The sequence below is a fragment of the Ovis aries genome, chromosome 2, assembly GCF_016772045.2.
Source record: "Ovis aries strain OAR_USU_Benz2616 breed Rambouillet chromosome 2, ARS-UI_Ramb_v3.0, whole genome shotgun sequence".
Taxonomy (NCBI): Eukaryota; Metazoa; Chordata; class Mammalia; order Artiodactyla; family Bovidae; genus Ovis; species Ovis aries.
Window position 1 is genome coordinate 242,202,758 of NC_056055.1, and position 21,649 is coordinate 242,224,406.

Consider the following 21,649-nt stretch of genomic DNA (forward strand, 5'->3'; position numbering starts at 1 on the left):
CATCAAAGAACTTCTCACACTGTGGCAGACAGCTGATCTCCTCCTCTCACCAAAGTGTGACATTACTCATCCTGTTAGATTTTGCAAAATCATGGCTTCTTGTGTGATGTCTTGGGGCTTCCCTGGTGGCTCAGATGGTAAAGCATCTGCCTGCAATGTGGGAGACCTGGGTTCGATCCCTGGGTCGGGAAGATTCCCTGGAGAGGAAATGGCAACCCGCTCCAGTACTCTTGCCTAGAAAATCTCATGGATGGAGGAGCCTGGCAGGCTACAGTCCACAGGGTCGCAGAGAGTCAGACACGACTGAGCGACTTCACTTTTCCGTGTAGCTTCAATCTGTATTTCTTTTTATTAAAATTCTTTTTCAATATGCATTTCTTTGATCAGAGGTGAGGCTGAGAGTCTTTTCATGGGTCAAAATGTGATGTGTTCAAAATGACAAGGAGATGAAAGCCCGAAAGAGAAGCGAGGAAAAATAAAACCCTTTAGGGGGTGAAATGCTCACCTCTGGGGACAAAGCTTCCACTGCCAGCTGCTCCTCTGGCTCGAAGGGACTGGCTTAGAGGCTGGAGCAGGGGTGTGGGGAGAGAGGCAAATTGCCTGCAATAAGGGGGCTGGGGGGTGTGCAGGACAGGACTCACCCCAGTGCAAACATGCAGACGTGCAGCACATCCTGCCCGAGGAAGTCCAGGTAGAAGACGGCGCCTGAGCAGCGAACAGTGGAAAATACAAGTGAGCTCTTTTCAAATCACCTACTGGCCAGTCTGCCTAGGATTTGGTGGCCTCCCCTCCCTGCAGGAAACCAGAGGGACCCAACATACCAGGACTGCGCCTGCTAAGGTATTGAAAGCGAACACGAAGTCGCTCAGTTGTGTCCAACTCTTAGCGACCCCATGGACTGCAGCCTACCAGGCTCCATCCATAGGATCTTCCAGGCAAGAGTACTGGAGTGGGTTGCCATTGCCTTTGGGAGAATAGACTGTCCTTTCCTCCCCTACCGCCCCTCTTACCTCCACCTTTTTTTCTTTTCTTTTGAAATAGAGTTATTAACAGATGTAAAGAAGCAGCAGAGTTCCCTGCACACCCTTCAGCAGGCATCCTCCAGTGACATGACACTATGAGCTAAAAACCTTACTTAGCAGTTTTTACGCAACTCTTCTCCCTCATCTTTCTTAAGATGGAAAACCAAGGCTTTGTGGTTAAGCCTTTGGAGCTTTCCGACCTCATGTGGTTGGCAGATGTCACGCCCTGTGGCGTGAAGTGCCAAGGGCCTGCTGACCTCACCCTGCAGCCGGCGTCAGTCTGGACTCATCTCAGCACTCCGCAGCCCCCCACCCCCGACCCTACTCGCCTCTTGCTGCACCCAGAGCTCCCGCTTGACTCCCAGCTCAACCACAGTGTTCATATTCCTTTCACCCTTGCCTGGACTGAAGTCACTGACCATGACTGAAACTTCCACGCGATCCACATGAGGTCAGCTTTCTGGCTGCTCTGGGTCAAACCCTACTCAGTCCCTGGTCCCGCTCATGGCACAGGCTTGGCGGGCTGTATGCCCTCTTATCCTGATCTCTGTAAGCAAGGTCTGGGCACCACTTGAACATACTGCAGGGCAAAGCAGATGGCTGTGCCGCTGGGCCTTCCCCAAAGGGAGGCACACTGGCCCTCACTGGCCTTTTTACTCTGAAAACTTTAGTCACCACTGCTTCTTACAAACAACAAACTCTGATATGTCTATAGCCTCTGAAGCCACCTCAGAAAGAAAAAGAAACAAAATATGGAGGTGAAATAGAAGAGAAGGGGAGTGTAATAATGAAAATCACTTATTGAGCACTTGTTTTATATATATATCTATATAAACTTGTTATATATATATATATAATCGTGTATGTGTGTGTGTGTATATATATATATATATACATATATATATATATAAATGATCTCTAAAAAATATATAGAAGAAATACATGGTTACTTGGCCAGTGAAGGCTGTGGAATTAGCAGATGATGGTAATTAGCAGATGATGGTAAAAATTATTAATAAAACCTGGCACAAGCAGTACAAAGTAAGGGACATTTGGACTATACATATTTCAATTCTAGGCTCCACTGGTGGCTCAGACAGTAAAGAATCTGCCTGCACTGCAGGAGCCCTGGGTTCGATCCCCGGGTCGGGAAGATCCCCTGGAGAAGAGAATGGCTGCCCAGTCCAGTATTCTTGCCTGGAGAATCCCACAGACAGAGAGGAGCCTGGCGGGCTACAGTCCGTGGGGTCGCAAAGAGTCGGTTGTGAGTGAGCAACTAACACGTTCATATTTCAATTCTAGGAGGAAAGTATTATTACTCCCATTTTACAAATGTGGACCTGAGGTTCAGAGAGGCGAAGTGATTTTCCCAGAGCCACACAGCTCTGTGTCTGTGCTGTGGTGAAAACCCAGGTCTCTCGTTCCCCATGAGACCATCTACAACTGTGACAGGCAGAACAGCTCAGCAGAACCGGCCTTCGGACGGAGGTGGTGCTCCCTCCCCCACCCCAGGGGAACGAACCTGCGGTCAAGGTGGAAGACAGAAATCTGGCGTCTGCACCCTCACCTGCTGTGATGGCCGCGGTGGTGGACAGAATGTAGCCCACACTGGCGATCAGAGAGGAGTCATACATCTGTGAGGCTTGACCTAAAAACCTTCAACACAAAAGACTCTAGTCAGTGGGCCGTCAGGGGGACGTCGGAGGGCAGAGGAGAAAGCCAGTGACTGCAGGCTTGGTGTGAAGAGCGAACCAGGCACGAAGGGGCCTTCTGCAGGTTTAGAAAGATGCCAGCCTTGTGTGCCTCCCGGGCTGGGGTCCACACTTAGCTCCCATTCCTCCCCTGGACACACAGCCTGCAGCTCACCCCCTTCTCCTTGCAGCCCCTCTGCCCACATGGTTCTCATCCCTGCAATGCCCTTCTCCTCGCCTCTGTGTGACCCGCATCCCCAACCCACTAAAAAGCCCTTCCTGATCCCTTAAACATGCCAAGAAACGCTTGGAGAACTTATCATTAACTGCCTTGTGCTGTCGTTATTTTTTTTAAACAAATTTTCTTCTTAATTCAACCGTCACTGAGATAAATATAGGAAAAAGGAGAGAGGAAATTAGAGTCATTCCCCATCTCTCCATCTACAAAAAACTCTCTGTCATTTAGGAGTATATTCTTTGTCCATTATCTGCAGGGGACAACAGAGGATGAGATGATTCAATGGCATCACCGACTCAATGGACATGAGTTTGAGCAAGCTCTGGGAGTTGGTAATGGATAGGGAGGCCTGGCATGCTGTGGTCCATTGGATCGCAAAGAGTCGGACATGACTAAGTGACTGAATTGTAACTGTACTGCATAGCCTTGTGGTTATTATTGCAAAGTTGCTTACACCAAAACACACTTCCTACCCAACTGGAATCGTCTGTTTACCCAGCTGTCCCCCGACCAGGGCTGTGAGCGCCTTGAGTTCAGTGACTACTGCTCACATCTCTGTGTGCAGAAGGCCCAGCACAGGCCTAGTACACAGCAGGCCTCGGTGAATGTGTGCCGAGTGCCTGAGTGAGAAGCCTCCCGGTCATCTCTGTAATCCGCGGAGGACACAGCACGGAGCCTTGCACTGGGCAGAAGCTCAGGGATGATGACCAGAATCACCGTAGGAGGTCTAAGCATAGTCATGACTTGATCAAAAAGTTCATTCGGGTTTTTCTGTAACACCTTAATAATTGGCATAATAATAGTAACAAAAATCATAAAAGAAGCTACGGTTTGGCTTCCGAGGTGGCGCAGTGGTAAAGAATCCACCAGCAAAGCAGGGATGCAGGAGACGTGGGTTTGATCCCTGGGTCAGGACGATTTTCTGGAGTGGGACATGGCACCCTACTCCAATATTCTTGCCTGGAAGATTCCATGGACAGAGGAGCCTGGTGTGCTGCAGTCTATGGGGTCACAAAGAGCTGGTCAGGACGGAATGACTGAGCATGCATGCACGTGGTTATTCTCATCTGCAGATGAGGGCTCTCTGTCTTAGAGAAGCTTAGAGGAGGGGGCTTAGGGCAGAGGGGTGAGGGGCGGGGGAAGGGGAGGGAGTCAGATGGCTAGGTTCACTCTCAGCTCCACCACTTTCTGGATGCTTGCATTTCCTTAAGTGCAAAATGAGGATGACGTCATTGTTGTGAGGGCCAAATGAATTCAAGCTCGTGGGACGGCAGTGAGAGCAGAGCACCTGGGCAGCAGCGGTCACCCCTACGGTCCCCCGAGGTGCTGTGGGGGGCAGTGAGCCCCAGCAGCTGGAGTCCGGGGCCTGGCCTGCCACACACACCATACTGAGTCCTGCACTGTCCACCCTCTGTACCCACGCAGATCCGTCACGTACCCACCCAGGCTCTCTGCTGGTCACCGATCTCAGATGTGAACGAGGCCCAGGCCTCCTAACCTCAGGACTCCTGCTTTTGAGGAAGAAACTGTCATCTTGCTCTTCTACTTGGACAGATTTCTTGAGCACAAGAAATAACCACTGCTTGCTCTTTCTTGGATGACAAACAAATGCCTCATGGGGATGGCACAGCTCCTTCTGGAGAGCCCTGAAATGGGCACCTGTCTCGATCCAGGTGGGAAGGGAGGCTGACTCTGATCATGTGGTTCTCACATTTTTGAGGCAGAGAGAGAAAAACACATCCAATCGAGGCTTTTCAAGTGGCACAAAAGGCCCTCCATATGATAACTCAGCAAATGAGCGACCCTTCTCACTCCACGGTGGATGCCAAACCCTGGTGACAGGCTGCCTGTGAACGTTCTCCCTTCCCTACAACTTCAAAAACAACTGCAATTGGACCCAGAAGCTGGAAGAGACCTTTGTGGGGAGGCCCAGGGGAAAAAGGACTTGGCAACTCACGCGGCTTGATAGATGGCAGTCGCCACCATGCACACGAGCATCACGTAGAAGATGGGGTAATCGAGCTGCAGGTTCCCCTGTACGGACAAGACCAGCATCCCGGCCACAGCCTTCACCGCCACCACACTCATGGAGCCTGCGGAAGGTTAGCAAGGACACGTGGGAGCCTCAGGGCAGAGCCCAGCCGGTGATTTACACAGGAGAAGCTCTTCTGTGCTCTCCTGTGGAAGCAGCTAGGCAAGCAAAACCCCAACAGGCATTTCCAAATGTCCCTTCTGAACTCAACCAAAAAAGGGCAGTGAGTTCACATGGAACCCTAGAGTGGCAGCGCCGTGTCTGGAACACGATCTCAAGGCAATCTCAGGGAAAATGCGATGTGTAAAGAGCTTTTTCGGTCTTTTTAAAAAATTTTATTTTTATGTATTTTATTTGGCTGCCCAGGTCTTAGTTGCCTGCATGTATGATCTCGTTCCCTGACCAGAGAGCAAACCCGGGTCCCTAGCACTTGGAGTGTGCAGTCTTAGCCACTGGAATGCCAGGGAAGTCCCTTTCCGGTCTTTTAAAATGCTTACCCAGTTGTATTTTTAAAAACATCTCCTTAGACTAGAGGTTTTAGAATGCACACCCCTACGCATATGTATATACTTTTCAAATATGTATGTTTCTTTATTTTAAAATTAGAGTCAAGTTAACTCTGAGCTTTTATAGTATGTATATTATAAAACAGATGCAGGAAACATATGTCCTTCACTTAAAAGGTGAAGATAAAAATGAATACCGGTTTGAATACTTTTTCTTCCTGTACGCCCAGTGGACTGTCTTGCTGGCCTCACTGTAGAGACCACTGCTTTACCCAGCACCGCAGAAACGACCTCTCACTCTAAACTATCGGCTCCCCCTGCCATAGCAGAAGTCAAAAGCAGCTCCGAAGTATGGCATAGCTAAAGGTCCTTGTTCTGGCTGCAACGCTCTGCTTTCCCGTTTTCTCAGCTCCTGCACATTTTGCCTTCTCCTGCCAACAGCCCATCAGACACAGTGACTTTTGGTGGCCCCTCAGCTACTTAGGCCGCAGTTTTCAAATGTCAGCAGCCAGTTTAAATAAGCGCTTCCTCCAGACTGCCCTTGTTAGTGAGGAGGGGACAGAAGGGAACTGGCCAACATGCCTCAGAACTCTCTGGTCTTCTGATTCACCAGGAGAGAAGGTTTGGGACCATGATCTTCCAACCCACTTTGCAAACAAAATCATCAAGGAATGGGCCCCTGAGTCATGCTACAACAGGAATGAATCCTCTAAACACGATGCTCAGTGAAAGAGGCCGGTGACAAACGGCCACAGGGTGTATGATTTCACTTATATAATATGTCCAGAGAGGCAAATCCATGAGACAGTAAGTACATTAGTGACTGGCCATGGGCCTCCCTGGTGGCTCAGACGGTAAAGAGTCTGCCTGCAGTGCAGGAGACCCAGGTTTGATCCCTGGGTTGGGAAGATCCCCTGGAGAAGGAAATGGCAACCCACTCCAGTAATCTTGCCTGGAGAATTTCATGGATAGAAAGGAGCCTGGCATGCTACAGTCCCTGGGGTCGCAAAGAGTCGGACATGACTGAGTGACTTCACTTTCTACTTCTACTTCCATGGGCTGGGAGGATGAGAAATGAGGAGTGACTACCAGTGGGCCTGGTGTTTCTTTTGGGGGGCTACAAAAACATTCTAAAATTCAATTATGATGACGGTTATATCCTTTGTGAATATACTAAAAATCACTGAATTATATACACTTTAAACAGGTGAACTTTATGGTATGCAAATAAGATCTCTGTAAAGCTGTTTAAGGGCCTCCCAGGTGGCCACTAGTGGTAGAGAAGCCGCCTGCCAATGCAGAATACAGAAGAGATGTGGGTTCGATCCCTGGGTTGGAGAGATCCCTTGGAGGAGGGTATTGCAACCCACTCCAGTATTCTTGCCTGGAGAATTCCATGGACAGAGGAGCCTGGTGGGCTACAGTCCATGGGCAAAGAGTCGGACACGACTGAAGCAATTCAGCATGCACAAAGCTGTTAAAAAAGAAATAGTGGAACCCTATCGAACAATGACAGGGATCTGCGTGGTCTACGGCCTGCTGCTAGAGTGGACTTGCTTTCAGAAGGACACCGGGGATCAGTGCTCACCTTGTTTAACCCCCTTCCCGGCCCTGAGATCTGGGTGTTCTCTGAGGCCCATGTTTAGGGGACTGTGTGGCTGACACACAGAGGCAGTGGTGGGGTGGCACCCACTTTTCCCTCTCCAGGAGGAAGGGGTGCTTCTCACAGCTCTTCTTAGCAGCTCTAACTCTATGCGGGCTGAGAGCCTTGCCCCAGTCTGATTTAGGAGCCATTTCCCCCTCTGTACCCACTGTGCCTCTAAAAGGAAACAAAGAGAGAGAGAGAGAAATCAAAATCAATTCTTGCCTTTAAATCCAGAATTAAGTCTTCACCTTTGACGGGTCTTACAAGCATCCTTAGGGACTCCGCTGTTGGAGCCCGCTTCACCCCTGACTTCTCTGAATTAATTTCCAGTCGCCCCCTCCACCCTTACTCTGCTTTCTTCTTTGTCACTGTTAATTGTCACTGCTCAAACGTAACACTACTTATATATTTGCCAACTCACTCACTGCCATCTTCCTCCCTTTAGAATAACAGCAGTCTGAGCGGAGGGGTGGCTCTCGGGCTGGCTCACTGCTCTAGCTAGTTTGCAGCACCTCTCCTGGCACTTAGGAAACTTGGTATTTGAGCAAGAACTCTGAACACTGAACCCTAACAAAGAAACCGATGAGGCCCATAGATAGCCAGTGGGAATTTGCTATATGACTCAGGGAACTCACACTAGGGCTCTGTGACCACCTAGAGGGGTGGGATGGAGGTTCAAGAGGGAGGGGACAGATGTATACCTATGGCTGATACATGCTGATGCCTGGCAGACACCAACACAATATTGTAAAGCAACTATCCTCCAATTAAAAAAATAATAAATTGAAAAAAATAAAAGAAACTAACAAGGTCTGTGTCTGGTTAGCAGGAACCCAGCCTTTGCAGCCTCTGATGCAGAGGGACCAGCCTGAGCTGGCCTCCAGCAGCTCCTGGGTCCAGCGGCCCACAGCTCGGTAAACAAAACCCATTATTTCCTTTTGGTGCTACTTAAAGAAAAAGAAAAGAAAGTGAAGTGGCTCAGTCGTGTCCAAATCTTTGGGACCCCATGGACTGCAGCCTACCAGGCTCCACCTTCCATGGGATTTTCCAGGCAAGAGTACTGGAGTGGGTTGCCATTTCCTTCTCCAGAGGATCTTCTTGACCCAGGGATCGAACCCGGGTCTCCCGCATTGTAGGCAGAGGCTTTACTGTCTGAGCCACCAGGGAAGTGGCAAAACTCAACTACCCGGGCCCTCACTTACCGAGTAAGGCCACCAAGAGGAGAATCACCACGATGTTGTTGGCGTTCCTCTCCTTGTAGAAGTACAGCAGCAGGCAGAAGAGAATGATCTCCACGAGCTGCGGAGAACAGCAAGAGGAGAGGTCAGCAGGGGGCCACGGGCGAGAACAGGGGACCCTGGTGGGCTGGGCTGGAGTTTATGCTGCGGACCACACCAGCCGCAGGCCCTCCGTGTGGAAAGAGAATCGAAACATTTCCCAGACCACTGTTAGATATCCTGCAGGGAAGCAGGGAACTCTGAGTCCCTCTAACCCCCACCCTGCGGGGCGAGTCCACCTCTTGGGGGGGCTCTGAGGGTGCTGTGCCAGCCTCACATCCACCTTGTCCTGGACGGTCAAGGTTCACCAGGCTGGGCTGGTGTCCCCCTTCACTGCTCCATGATAACGCCCACTGAAACTGGGGAGCCAGTCACAAGAGGGAGACGCTTGTCTGCTGAGAAGAGCTCTTCAGTAAAGTACGTAAGTCTACATATACCAGTTGCCCACTAACCAGGCCACTACTGTGTGCCGCTTGGCAGAGTCGAAAGGAGAGGACATCTGGAGTCAGGGAGGCCCGGTTCTGAGCTTGGACCTCCTTCTAAACTAGCGGGGTGACCTTGTGCAGGTCATTTAAGTTCTCTGAACCTCAGTTACTGCCTCTGTGAAATGGGGGTAATGACAATAATTTCTAACTCACAGGGCCATGATCACAGCTTATGCTTAACAAGCCCATGAATCTGCCCGGCTCTCTTCTAACCATGTTATCTTTACTCCCTCAACTCATTAAATCAGCACCATAATTCTAGGAAGCAGATACTATTGCAATCCCAAGCTAGCAAATGGGATTTGAACCCAGACAGTTTGGCTCCAGGACACATGAGCTTTCCCACTAGGCTATGCTGCCTGCAGATGGGGGCCCTGTGCCTTGTGTTCAGAAGATGCTCCCCAGGTTCAATCCCTGGGTCTGGAAGATTCCCTGGAGAAGGGAATGGCTACCTACTCCAGTATTCTTGCCTGGAGAATTCCATGGACAGAGGAACCTGGTGGGCTACAGTCCATGGGGTTGCAAAGAATCCTACCAGAAAATGGAAAATTAGAGAACTCTGAAGTTTGAGAAGTTCCCCGCCCTTGCAGCAACAACTTGTCCTTTCTACTCCTTAAAAAGGTCCAGACATTGGCAATACTCTTCCAGGGAGTGAAGCAAGCCCAGTGTCCAGCAAAACTAAAACAACAGCTCAGCTTCATCTGCCTGCCTTGACCTCCCACTGAAGTTTGATTACCATAAAAACCAATACAGAAACATTAATTGGCATTTTAAAAAGAAAACCATTTTTTAAAATTCCTCGTAATTATGAGACCACAAAACGCAGTGGCTTTCATTTCCCTGTGTCTTCTGTCTTTGTCAGAGTGAATACCTGTTTCATCTACTTGTTATCACCGTCCAAGCTCAATTTTGTGCTGGGACACTTTTAGTTACCTAAACAATTTTCATGTTTTATGAAGTTGACATAATTATCTTTCACTGCTACAAATATGCCATCAAGCAGATGCACAGTCATTCCTCAGTATTTCCAACTTATGAGCACGGATTCTGGCTGGGGGTAGGGGTGGGGCCAACTTCCCCACCATTTCCATGATGCTTGAATGCATCCTGGGGGAGCGCTTGGCATCCTAGCGTGAGCTGACTGTGAGCCCGCTGCTGCGTCCTGGTAGACCACGAGCTCTGTGAGTACGTCTCATTTAGCTTTTATATCCACAGTGTCTGGCACAGAGCAGACACTCATTTACTGAATTTGATTTGGCCAAATTCCTCCAGCTGCATCGCAGTCATGATGGAGGAAGATGAACTGAATGGGTCACTGAGCATCAGTCACGGGCCAGGTGGTTCCCACACCATCTGTCTCTCCCGACAACCACTGCGGGTCCAGGGGTCCGCCAATTTACAGAGAAGCAGGCAGAACGCGTGGCCAAGGGCCTTGGCAATGGCTGCACAGTAAGGAATGGACTCGAGCCCAGGACTGTAAAGAGAAGTCTGTGTTCCGGGGCCAAGCTTTTCCTGAAAAGGTGGGCCTCTGGCTCTGCCTGGCAGACACTTTTCTAGGCCCACCAGGTCAATGCTGGGGCCGGTGGCAGTTGGGAGATGACATAGCCCCAACCTTGGGGAAACCTAAGTCCTCTGATTCGTGGGAAATCTGAGGGGAAAGGACGTTTGGGGCCTCTGCAGTGGGCCCGGGCAGCTGAGGCAAGACCAAACAGTGAACGCCATGGTCAGCAGGCTGTGGTGACCCATGAGGCCAGGCAGGCAGGCTTCGGGTCCAGCTCTGCCCTCGGGGGACTCTGGGCAACCTCACTAACCCTAAGATCCAGTTTTCTAGTCCATAAAATGGGGAGAAAAACGCCTGTGTTATAGGACTATTGAGGGAATCTGAGACGTGATGAAACAAATTTTCACATCCTGTGGTCTGGGGAAGTCATTCTGGTTTATACATGGTTTAACTCAAGTTTTATGCTAACTAAAACAGCTTGTTACGCACATTGTATGTCTGTTTTAATTACGAAAGAAAAGGGAACATTGACCAGAAGTAAAGAATGTTTATGTTAAAAAAAAGTTAAATGCTTTCCTTTTTGCTACCCCTTCGATGATAAGATTCCTTCCCCAGGTACCAAGGACAAACTGACTTGCTGTGTACATGCTGATCTGTTTTGTTAACTTGAAAGAACCTATCTTTGACTTGTTTAATGTTCTTTGACCTGACAAGATAACAAAATTGTGCTGAAAACGAGGCTTCCCCAGAGAAGATCTTCAGAGTGACCTGAGAGGCTGTCTCCTGGGCTATGGTCCATAGTCTAGCTCATATAAAACTCCTGGTTTATTGATTATTTTCGGTGACAGATAATATATTTAAAAACATTTAACATGGTGCCACGCATGGAGTGGGAATATACCAGTAGCTTTATCAAATACCTTCGATGTTTTCCTTGATCACTCTACTCATAGACCCAGCCAGGATGTAACTGGAGCAGAGGACTGAGCTCCGGCTGGGGGTTTAGCAAATAAAGTTCCCACTGTCTCTCGTTTTTCTATCAGCTTCTATCAGCTGTGTGATACTGGGCAAAAAGAAATAACTGCTTACAATTTTAACTTTTTTTTCTTACCTTAACTGTTTTAAATGCTCAGTGTAGCGATATGTAAAGATAAAGACAAAATAAAAACATAAGCATAATTCCATCTCCCAGAGACAACTACTGATGGAGTTTCTGTTTTCCTGTCCAGTATTTTACAGATATGGTACAGACCTACAAATACCTCTAAAAAGTCAAGTTGTCATATTATACATGCAGTTTTAGACATTACTCAGGACACAGTGGGGAAAAAAGAAAATACTTGACCAGGAACTACATACTCCTGCGAGCATGGTGTTCAGTGCTGTGAGATACATCGTGATTCCCATGAACCCCGTCTCGCTGGGAATTCAGGTTTTCGGTTTCTAGGACTCCATCCCCACGCCCACCATCTCAGGTGGAAGGACCGGAATTTCTCGTACCATGTACAGGAGAAAAGGCCAGCTCACGAGGTGCCTGATGATGTTATCGCCTGTCATCTTCTCATGACTGTTGGGGGCAAATGTCACCAGCAAGTAGGTACCCACGATGGCCAGGCTGCAGCCAACGAAGGATACGACGTAGCGCCCTGCAGGGAGAAGGAGTGTCACATGGCTCACTGCAGGCCCTGGCCAGGCCAGCACGTGCCTCTGGGGCAACACAGGAAGGCCTGCAGTGGTTTGAATTTTCGGTTTTTCTTTACTTAAAAAAAAAAAAAAAAAAGAATATCTCCATGAATGTCATTTAAAAAAATAACATTTAACATGAAAAAAAATTTTAATGAGGTATAGCATGCATAACAAAAAAGTGCTTGATGAATTTTTACAAAGTGAACTCACCCATGTAACCAGCACCCAGGTGGAGAAAAGGAATGTTAGCAGGACCCCCAAATCCTCACCTGTGTCCCCTTCCCATCAGTAGACTCCGCCCCCAGGGTAACACTTTGACCTCTACCGGCACTGATCGTTTGCCTGGGTTTGTACTTTATGCTGATGGAATCATACATTATGTTTTCTCGTGTCTGTGTTCTTACAAGGTCATGTTTGTGAGGTTCATCTGTATCCTGGCCTGTGGTGATAGTTCCTTCATTCTCACTGCTGTATGGTGGATGAGGAAATGGCCTACGTGTGAATAGAACACACTTTATCATTTCTACTGTTGATGGGCATTTAAGTAGTCTCCCGTCTTGGGTTATAACAAATCATGTTGCTGTGAACATTCCTGTGCGTGTCACTTGGAAAATAAACGCATGTACTTCTGTTGGGTATGAAACTAGGAGTGGAATTCCTGGGTCACAGGACGTGCAGATGTTCAGTTTAGTAGTTATTGTCACGGTTTTCCAAAGAAGCTGTACCCCAGCTTCCACTCCCACCAGCAGAGTATGAGCAAAACCGCATAGTTTTTCTTCTTCATTTTAGTTGTTTTGGTATTGTGCTCTGGTTTAACGTGTATTTTCCAAGGAACATTCTAAAGCTAGACGGGCAAGATTAAAAAAAAAATATATATATATGTATATATATATAACCCTCAAAAGCAAACCTTCAGAGCCTACGTTTTCCAAATGACAGGCACAGAAATTTTCATGGCAACATGATTTGTTATAATTCAAGATTGGAGACTACGTAAATGCCATCAACAGTAGAAATGATAAATTGTGTCCTATTCACACATGGACCAACACAGAGCAGTGAGACTGAAGGAGCTATTTGAACTACTCCCAAGGGGATTATCTAAATACTATCAACACTACTCCACAGACTTGTCAGAGACTGTCGGTGGCCCGGGAGGCATGCTCCTGGGTTAAGGTCCAGAGTCTCCTGACTCTTCCCCAGGGTCCTGTCACACTCTGGTTGAACCTTGTGGGGTTGCTGAAAAGCTTCTGAGGCTGAGGCTCCGTCTAGTCAAGACTATGGTTTTTCCAGTGGTCATGTATGGATGTGAGAGTTGGACTGTGAAGAAAGCTGAGCACCAAAGAATTGATGCTTTTGAACTGTGGTGTTGGAGAAGACTCTTGAGAGTCCCTTGGACTGCAAGGAGGTCCAGCCAGTCCATTCTAAAGGAGATCAGTCCTGGGTGTTCATTGGAAGGACTAATGCTAAAGCTGAAACTCCAGTACTTTGGCCACCTGATACGAACAGTTTACTCATTGGAAAAGACCCTGATGCTGGGAGGAATTGGGGGCAGCAGGAGAAGGGGACAACAGAGGATGAGATGGCTGGATGGCATCACCGACTCGATGGACACGAGTTTGAGTGAACTCCGGGAGTTGGTGATGGACAGGGAGGCCTGGTGTGCTGCGATTCATGGGGTCTCAAAGAGTCGGACATGACTGAGCAACTGAACTGAACTGATTTTCATTCTAGGCCTCAAAAGATGTTAAAAAAAAAAAAGAATTAGTTATTAAATCGCTCAGCAAATGAAGCAGTCATGGTTAAACTCAACAGGGTAAGTTCTGTGCAAGCCTATTTCTTTAAGTTCTCTGCAGGCAGGGACAGGTCTTACTCATCAATATGCCTGCACTGTCCAGCAGAGGACTAGCACTGGGTGAATGTTTGCTGAATTTAATGGAACTCTTAAGCAGGGTGGCCACACACAACTGTGCAGGCTGCTCACTGCACAAGGGTGGCGAGGAGGGCTAAAATCTAGCCCAAGCTCTGCTCACCAAGGCAGACGCCCACAGATGGCCAGAGGGGCATCTTTTTCCAATTCACATAGGGTGTGCTGCTCATTCCAGGACCACCTAGAATGACCCTGGAAGAGACATAAACCTTTACACTGGTCTCTGAACCAGCCCAGCCCCACCCCTCTCCTTCGCAGAATTACTACAAATCATTCTGAGTCTTTGCAGCATGGTTTATTTGCTGAACAGTTCAGTTCAGCTCAGTTTAGTCGCTCAGTTGTGTCTGACTCTTTGCAACCCCATGGACTGCAGCACGCCAGGCCTCCCTGTCCATCACCAACTCCCGGAGTTTACTCAAACTCATGTCCATTGAGTCGGTGATGCCATCCAGCCATCTCATCCTCTGTCGCCCCCTTCTCCTCCCGCCTTCAATCTTTCCCAGCATCAGGGTCTTTTCCAGTGAGTCAGTTCTTCACGTCAGGTGGCCAAAGTATTGGAGTTTCAGCTTCAACATCAGTCCTTCCAATGAATATTCAGGACTGATTTCCTTTAGGATGGACTGATTGGATCTCCTCATGGTCCAAGGGACTCTCAAGAATCTTCTCCAACACAGTTCAAAAGCATAAATTTATTTAAAAAAAAAAAAGAGCATAAATTTCAGCTTTCTTTATAGTCCAACTCTCACATCCATACATGACCACTGGAAAAACATAGCTTTGACTAGACTTGCTGAACAGTAGTTCTGCTCTTTCCAGAGTAAGATTCTTTTCTTTTTCCACCTCCTCTTCCCATCTTGCTCTTACTCTTCACCAATGATTCAGCACAGTGGTTCTCAAACCTGACTGTGTCTGCAGCATCTTGGGAGCTTCTTCTCCCTAACGTTTTGTATTTAGAAACTTTCAGACACACAGACAAGTTGAAAGAGTTGTATAGAAAGCACCCCTAAGTCCCACACCAAGATTCTAAATTGACATTTTCTTACACTTGCTTTATCGGCTATCGATCCATTTTCTTCATCCCTCCACTCGTTCTTCAAGCCAGGTTATTTTCAGATATATTTCAAAGCAAGTTGCAGACAAATATACTTCATCCTGGGGAGCTTTGTAAGAATGCAAATGCCTAAGGCCCTCAGCCCAGATTCAAAGTCTCTGGGAATACAGCCTGGATCCACCATTATGTCACTTCTTAGCGTGGCTTGTAAGGTCCTACATCATCCAGTCCTCATGCGTCCTTGCTCTCATGTCCTCCTTCCTCCTGTACTCATCGCCTTACAGCTATGCTGGCCTTACTAACACCAGATACACCAAACTCATCCCTGCCTCAGGATCTCTGCACCTGCTGCCTGCTCTGCATGGAACACTGCCCACAGACCTGGGCAACGGTAGTCTCTTCAGTATTACCTGGGTCTGGGCCCCACCTCTTCAGAGTCTATCCCTGATCAGTCTAGGAAAACTATACCCATGTTCCCAGTGCCCCACCAAAAAGCATTGTTTTCTCTGAAGCACTCACTAAGATCCAGAATTATCTTGTTGATTTAGTCATATAGTTCACTTGTTTATTATATATAAACATGTATACAGATGTATACATATATATAGGGCTTTTCATATATATATATATATATATTCCTATATATATATATATATATATATATATATATATATTCCTATATATATATATATATAGGACTCAGCAGTAAAGAATTGTTTGCAATGCAAGAGCCTCAGGTTTGATCCCAGGGCTGGGGAGATCCCCTGGAGAAAGGCATGGCAACGCACTCCAGTATTCTTGCTTGGAGAATCCCATGGACTGAGGAGCCTGGCGAGCTACAGTCCATAGGGTCTAAGAGTTGGACATGACTGAAGCGACTCAGCATGTCTGCACGCACACACATATATATAATATATACATTAGATTGTAACCTCCATCTGTCCTACTGCTATATCCTCAGCACCCACAGCAGAGGGTGGGACTTAGTAGGTAACTTCTTCCCTACCCCTTGGGTTTCTATGTGCAGGGGCCTCCAACAGACCCACACTTCTGCTTCTTGCCCCATTGGTCCACATTTCTCAACTGAATGGAGACAGTCTATAAAAAGAATTTAAACACTCGGGTTTTGTTCTCTTTTCTCCCTTCTCTGCCACAGGATATGTACGCACGGCAGTAATTCTGGATAAGTGTTCCATTCTGTAAACTGAAATACTTCCTTGGGAGACTGGCCTAAGGTCTAGGTGGGGGCTGGGGTGTACTGGAGGAGAATGGAAACAAGTTCATGTGGCTGCCTGTTCCAATCTAACTTTTGTTAGTAATAAGGCAGAACTTCTGATCTCCTGTTTGGCTTCCTTCTTTAGTTCCCACTGCTTTAAAACTCAGGGAAAGAGGGAGCCTTTTATTGGGCCTACTAAAATCCCAACAATAGATGTTCAATAAATACTGATTATATGCCATGAATGAAAGCCCATTTAAAAAAGCCTCACAGATGGTTCTGATGGATAGCCAGGTTTGGGAACCACTGATTAAAAAACCCAGCTCTCCGCAGCCTGCTGAGGGTGGGATATAGAACCACACGGAGGAGAAGGAGACGGATGATCTCTAGATTGGGAGGAGTTGGATTTACGGTGAAAAAAAAGCATAAGAATAAAACTAGGAACACAGGCTCAAACCAACGAACTTACTCAGGAAGTCTTTAGGTTTCCATTTTTCTTTGATGAATATGATTCCTATGATGGCGCTGGCTGTAAGGAAAAAATAGCAGAAGAAGAAGAGAACTGAAGCTACCATCAGTCAAATGCGAGTCCCTGCACCCACGCCCTCTGGGTTGGCTCATTTGCACTGGAGCTTGCTACTTCCTAAGCTCTCACTTATGCCCCCAAGAGCTCAGTCCCTTGTAATGTCCATCTTCAAAACAGAGGCTCCTTTCTGAGCCTCCCTGAGAATTTCCTACAAGGCCAGGAGCTCCGAGGGTTGACTATTTTGCTGTGTGACTGGCAACTCACACAGTTCTTTCTGGCACATTCACTCTTTGGGGTGGGCACTATTATGATTCCATGTGAAACATGGGGACACGGAGGCTGAGAGAGGGAAAGGAATCCCTCAAGACCATGCAGCTGGCAAGGAAAGGCTAAAACTAGGACTGGAGGCTGGAGGCCAGGGGTCCTGCTCCTTCTCGGCAATGTCCACCTCTGATGTTTCCCCCTGGTTTTTTTCTCTTCCTGACTCTTCCAAGATTGCAGATGTATTCAAACTTCTTTATGACTGTCCTAAAAGAGGAGGCTGGCATTGATCGTGAATAGCCCTGGATTACTGTCTCAGGTCTGCCTCTTCTGGCTGCATTTTCTGGGTAGGTCACTTCACCTGAGAATTCACTTCCTAGTCACTGAAACCATGCTCTGGATCCAGCCTGCGCCAGCGGGCTGAACGTTAATAGTCAGGAAACCATTTAATTCAGTTCAGTTCAGTTGCTCGTAGCTTGGAATCAGCCACGGTGGGAGTATTTATACCAGAAACACTACAAATCAGGTCTTCCTTTTCTTTCTCATTTTTCTGTCCCTTCCCTACCTCCTTCTACCTCCTCTCTTTCTTCTTTCATTTTCTCTCTTTCAAGTTAGTTTATCAGCACATCACTGAAAATACCTATTTCTCCCTGGAGAAGGAAACGGCAACCCACTCCAGTATTCTTGCCTGGAAAAATTCCATGGGCAGAGGAGCCTAGCGAGCTATAGTCCATGGGGTTGCAAAAGAGTTGGACACAACTAAGCAACTTAGCACACAGAGTTATAGGGTCAATTAAATGAGATAACACATGCAAATTATTTATCACACAGTTTGTGATCAGTAACTGAGCTATTATTATTATTATTAAAGCATCTGGAACAGTGACTAATATGTAATAGGTACCCAATGAACGGTGGTTATTATTTTAATATTTATTTATTTTTAATGATATGTTTTGCCGGGTGACTAAGACGCTCTAAGAGCCCCGTAATTTCCAAGGGCTGATCCCTGAAGTTCCATCATTATAATTTGGTCTATTTTAAAGAATTTGGTTATTTGATCATTATTGAACTTTAAAGGCTCGTATTTAAAGCACCTGTCATTCAGTCACATATTCTTCTTTGTGAATAAAGGTTCTGAGAGCCCTTTGGATGGATCAGCAATGCGCAGAGGACAAAACTATTAAAACCCTGTTGGGTCTGAGCAGCAACACAGGTGTGCAACATGGGCCAGACGTAAGACAGGAGGAGAAGTCAGGACTATGGTAGACAACTTGCCTCAACGAAAGGCACTCAAATGATATTTTGAAACAATATTGTGTGGGTAAGAACACGGCATGCCTGAAGATCTTGGTCATCTTGTAGGCTGCCTGTTTATCCACCCTGGGTAAGAAAGAGGGGCTTTCAATAAATAGGATGAAGGAAAGGAAATAAGTTTCCACTCCTTTGCCAACTCCTGGTAATTGGTAATGACTGCCTGAAGCCCTGAGGATTCTGAGGGCCCATCCAGGCTCAGGAGAAAGGAAGGCTATGGTTGATTAGTGATGTCTGCCTTGGGTTCAAGAGGGGCCATAATGGCATACACCATCCCTGCTGGCCCTCTTAAAAGGGCCTCTTAATTCCAGGAGGATTAAGACTCAGAATATGATTTTCTCCTTTAAGAGCAGGGAAAAGCTTCTCAGCACTGCAATCCTTGCCAGCAAGATGAAAGGAAATATTTCAAAGCAAGTTCACTGTTCTTGCTCCTATGTACAAAAAACTATTGTCTACTAATCTACTAAAATCTTTGAACAAAAAAAGAATTTTTTATAATTCTATGTTATTTGTGACCTCATGAACATCAAAACTCCTTTGTCTTCTAGACGGTTTAAACGTTCTGAAACACTGGTTCAGTGATTACAGAAATTACAGAAGAAATGGCAGATGAAAAAGTTGATGATGTTTTTAAAATAATGTTGGTTGATGTAAAAAGATCAGCGAATAAGCTGACTATGAATTTTTTACAGGGGCTTCTCTGCTGGCTTAGATGGTGTGAGACATCTGAATTCTATGAAAGCTTAGTTTATTTTCATGGTGTTAGGATGCACAGGTCAAGGTTAATCTTCCTTCTGCAGTAGAAATAAAAAGCAACTCTGATAAATGTTCTGAATCTGAAACAGGTCTGGGAGGCAAATAGCCTGGTGTGCATCCCAGCCCTGCTCCTTACTAGATGTATGATTTGGGAAAAGCAGCTTCACCACCCTGTGCCTCAGTTTCCTCATCTGTAAAATGAGAATAATAACAGTACTTAGCAGCAGCAGCTCCCTCAAAAGGCTGCCAGAGAATCAGTATCTGTAAAGTGCTTAGAGTAGGGGCTGCTGTGTACGAAGCCCTTTGTAAGTGTTAGGTTTTATTAGCGAAGCAAAAGCTGGCTTGTTGAACAGGTCTGTTTGATCCTGGCGGTGACACTGATCACAGAGGTGGGCGAGTCCCAGGGGAGGGGTGGGGCGGGAGCTGTGTCTTACCTATCACAGAGACAGCGCTGAGGGGCACGATCAGAGAGAGGGGCGCAAAGGCGTAGGAGGCAAACACGCCCAGCTCGCCCAGAAGCATCAGGAACAGGCCCAGCCACCATGTCTTGGTCTTGAAATAGGCCCGAGGGTCCTTGGAGCCTGCGAGGCGGATGTGGCAGTACTTCTAGAAGTCCAAGAAAGAACACGATTCGTCCAGATCTCTGGGGAAAAGACGCTACAGCACGTGAACCCTAAATCCACACCACCCCCCACTCTTAAGAATAACTTGGGGGAGATTGTCAGATTTTTCTGAGTCCTCCCTCAGAGAAGAGTAAACACTGGCATTCTAAATCTTAGATTGATCTTCTGAGACAAGAGCTTTCATACCGGCTGCGAGGCTTTCCATTCTCCGGGAAGCTTTGAAAAAATACATGTGTCTGGGCCTCATTCTCAGAGGGGAGGTGTGGCCAAGGCCTGGAAATGTGCATTTCTGATGTACAGCACAGGCAATGGGCAGCCTGGGGTGATAGCCATGACCTATGGACCCCTACTAACCCGGCCCTCAGGTTGACCCTCTAACTGCAAGGCTCAGAAGTCCCTGTGTTCAGGGTGCCCACATGGATACACTTCTTTCTGGAGAAATGCCCGCAGCTCTGCTGGGCAGCTGTGAGGGTTAGTAGGTCTTCCCCTCCCTCGGGTGGACACTTGGCCCAAGCAGGGACAGTATTCCTGGTTCTGGAAATGTGAACTCAGGCACACAGACCCTGAGGCAGTGACTAAGGAAAGCCCAAAAGGCATGCTGACTCAGAGGGTCAAGTCTGCGACGTGGGCTGGATCATGGTGCGGGGCTGTGTAGAGACAGATACGGAAGCAGAGGAGCTGGTCTACAGAGGGAGGAGAGGGAGCCAGACGAGGAGCCAAGAGACCACGCAGCCTCAGAAACACACGTGTGCACGTGTGGAAGCGGAGTGATCATGTGCCCGCTCTAGAGAGGCAAAGTATTTGTCTGGCTTGCACGCGTCCAGTCTTTTTTTTTTTTCTTTCTTTCTTTTTAAGTTGTGGCATGTGGAATCTTTAGTTGTAACATGTGGGGTCTAGTTCCCTGACCAGGGACTAAACCCGGGCCCCCTGCATGGGGAGCATGGAGCTTAGCCACTGGACCCCCAGGGAGGTCTCAGGTGTCAAGACAGGCTGGGCTTCCCAGAAGCAGTCCTTGAAACAAGGGCTAGGAAGCAGGACATAGATTTGGGAGGTGATTCCAGGAAGCAAAATCAGGGAGGTGGAAAGTGAGACAGGCTAGGGAAGAAGGTCATTGAAGGGTACACTAGAGGGTGAGTTAGTGCTTAAGGCAATTGTGGCTCAGTTCCACTGAGGACCCTTTAAGAGACCCTGTGAACACTCTTCAGAACCATCCAACCCAAGGACGGGGGGCTGAGGGTATTTATCCATTGACTCCCAACCCCTACTGGTTGAAGGCTGCCCTGGGGCATTAACAACCACCACCAGCACCCAACACACACAGCTGGTTGTCTAGCTGCACCCGCAGCCAGTGCGGGTCATTCCCACGGTGTTCTGAGCTCACTCCAAACCACAGCTGCCTGGGATCTCAACTAGGCCGAGGGCACGTGAGGCAGGGCGTTTACAGCAGCTGCTCCAGGGCACTCCCCACCCCACCTAGAGACTTCTAAATAACAGAGAGCTCTGCCTTCATAGTTGAGGGGTGATGAGGGATGAAGTGGGGGCATAGAACCAAGAGAGTATCCTGGAACAACCCACTAGGTATTGTCCCAACCCCGGCACAGGGTAGGCAGCATCCCACTGGGAGGAGGCAGACAGCGCCTGCACCGGATAACCTGACTCTGGCTACATCTTGGCACCAGGCAGTGCTGGTGATGAAAACATACCTGGAGATTCAGCGCAATGCTGACCACAAGGTGCCCGAAAATTGCCAAGAGAGCGCCGATCAAGTTTTCCTGTAAGGAAAGTTCACAGAAGCAGACATGAATGAGCTGGGCCTAAGCCAAGGGGCCCTAGGACACAAACTGTTCAAACAGTTTGAACCCAACTGTTTGCTGTTCCAACACAAAATC

At 47.7% G+C, this 21,649-nt stretch overlaps 1 protein-coding gene across 2 annotated transcripts in view; it reads right to left on the reverse strand.

Moving 5' to 3' along the window:
• Positions 1-21,649, reverse strand: part of NIPAL3 (NIPA like domain containing 3) — a 54,044-nt gene that overhangs the window by 9,115 nt on the left and 23,280 nt on the right. Inside the window, exons 3-10 of one of the 2 annotated variants that reach the window (XM_004005116.4) lie at positions 21,464-21,532; positions 19,572-19,743; positions 16,750-16,809; positions 11,898-12,043; positions 8,337-8,433; positions 4,909-5,044; positions 2,590-2,678; positions 642-705 (exon numbers count right to left, since the gene is read on the reverse strand). In XM_004005116.4, the coding sequence (XP_004005165.2) occupies positions 642-705; positions 2,590-2,678; positions 4,909-5,044; positions 8,337-8,433; positions 11,898-12,043; positions 16,750-16,809; positions 19,572-19,743; positions 21,464-21,532 (833 nt within the window). The remainder of the gene's footprint in view (positions 1-641; positions 706-2,589; positions 2,679-4,908; positions 5,045-8,336; positions 8,434-11,897; positions 12,044-16,749; positions 16,810-19,571; positions 19,744-21,463; positions 21,533-21,649) is intronic. The other variant, XM_042244561.1, reaches the window with a different exon arrangement.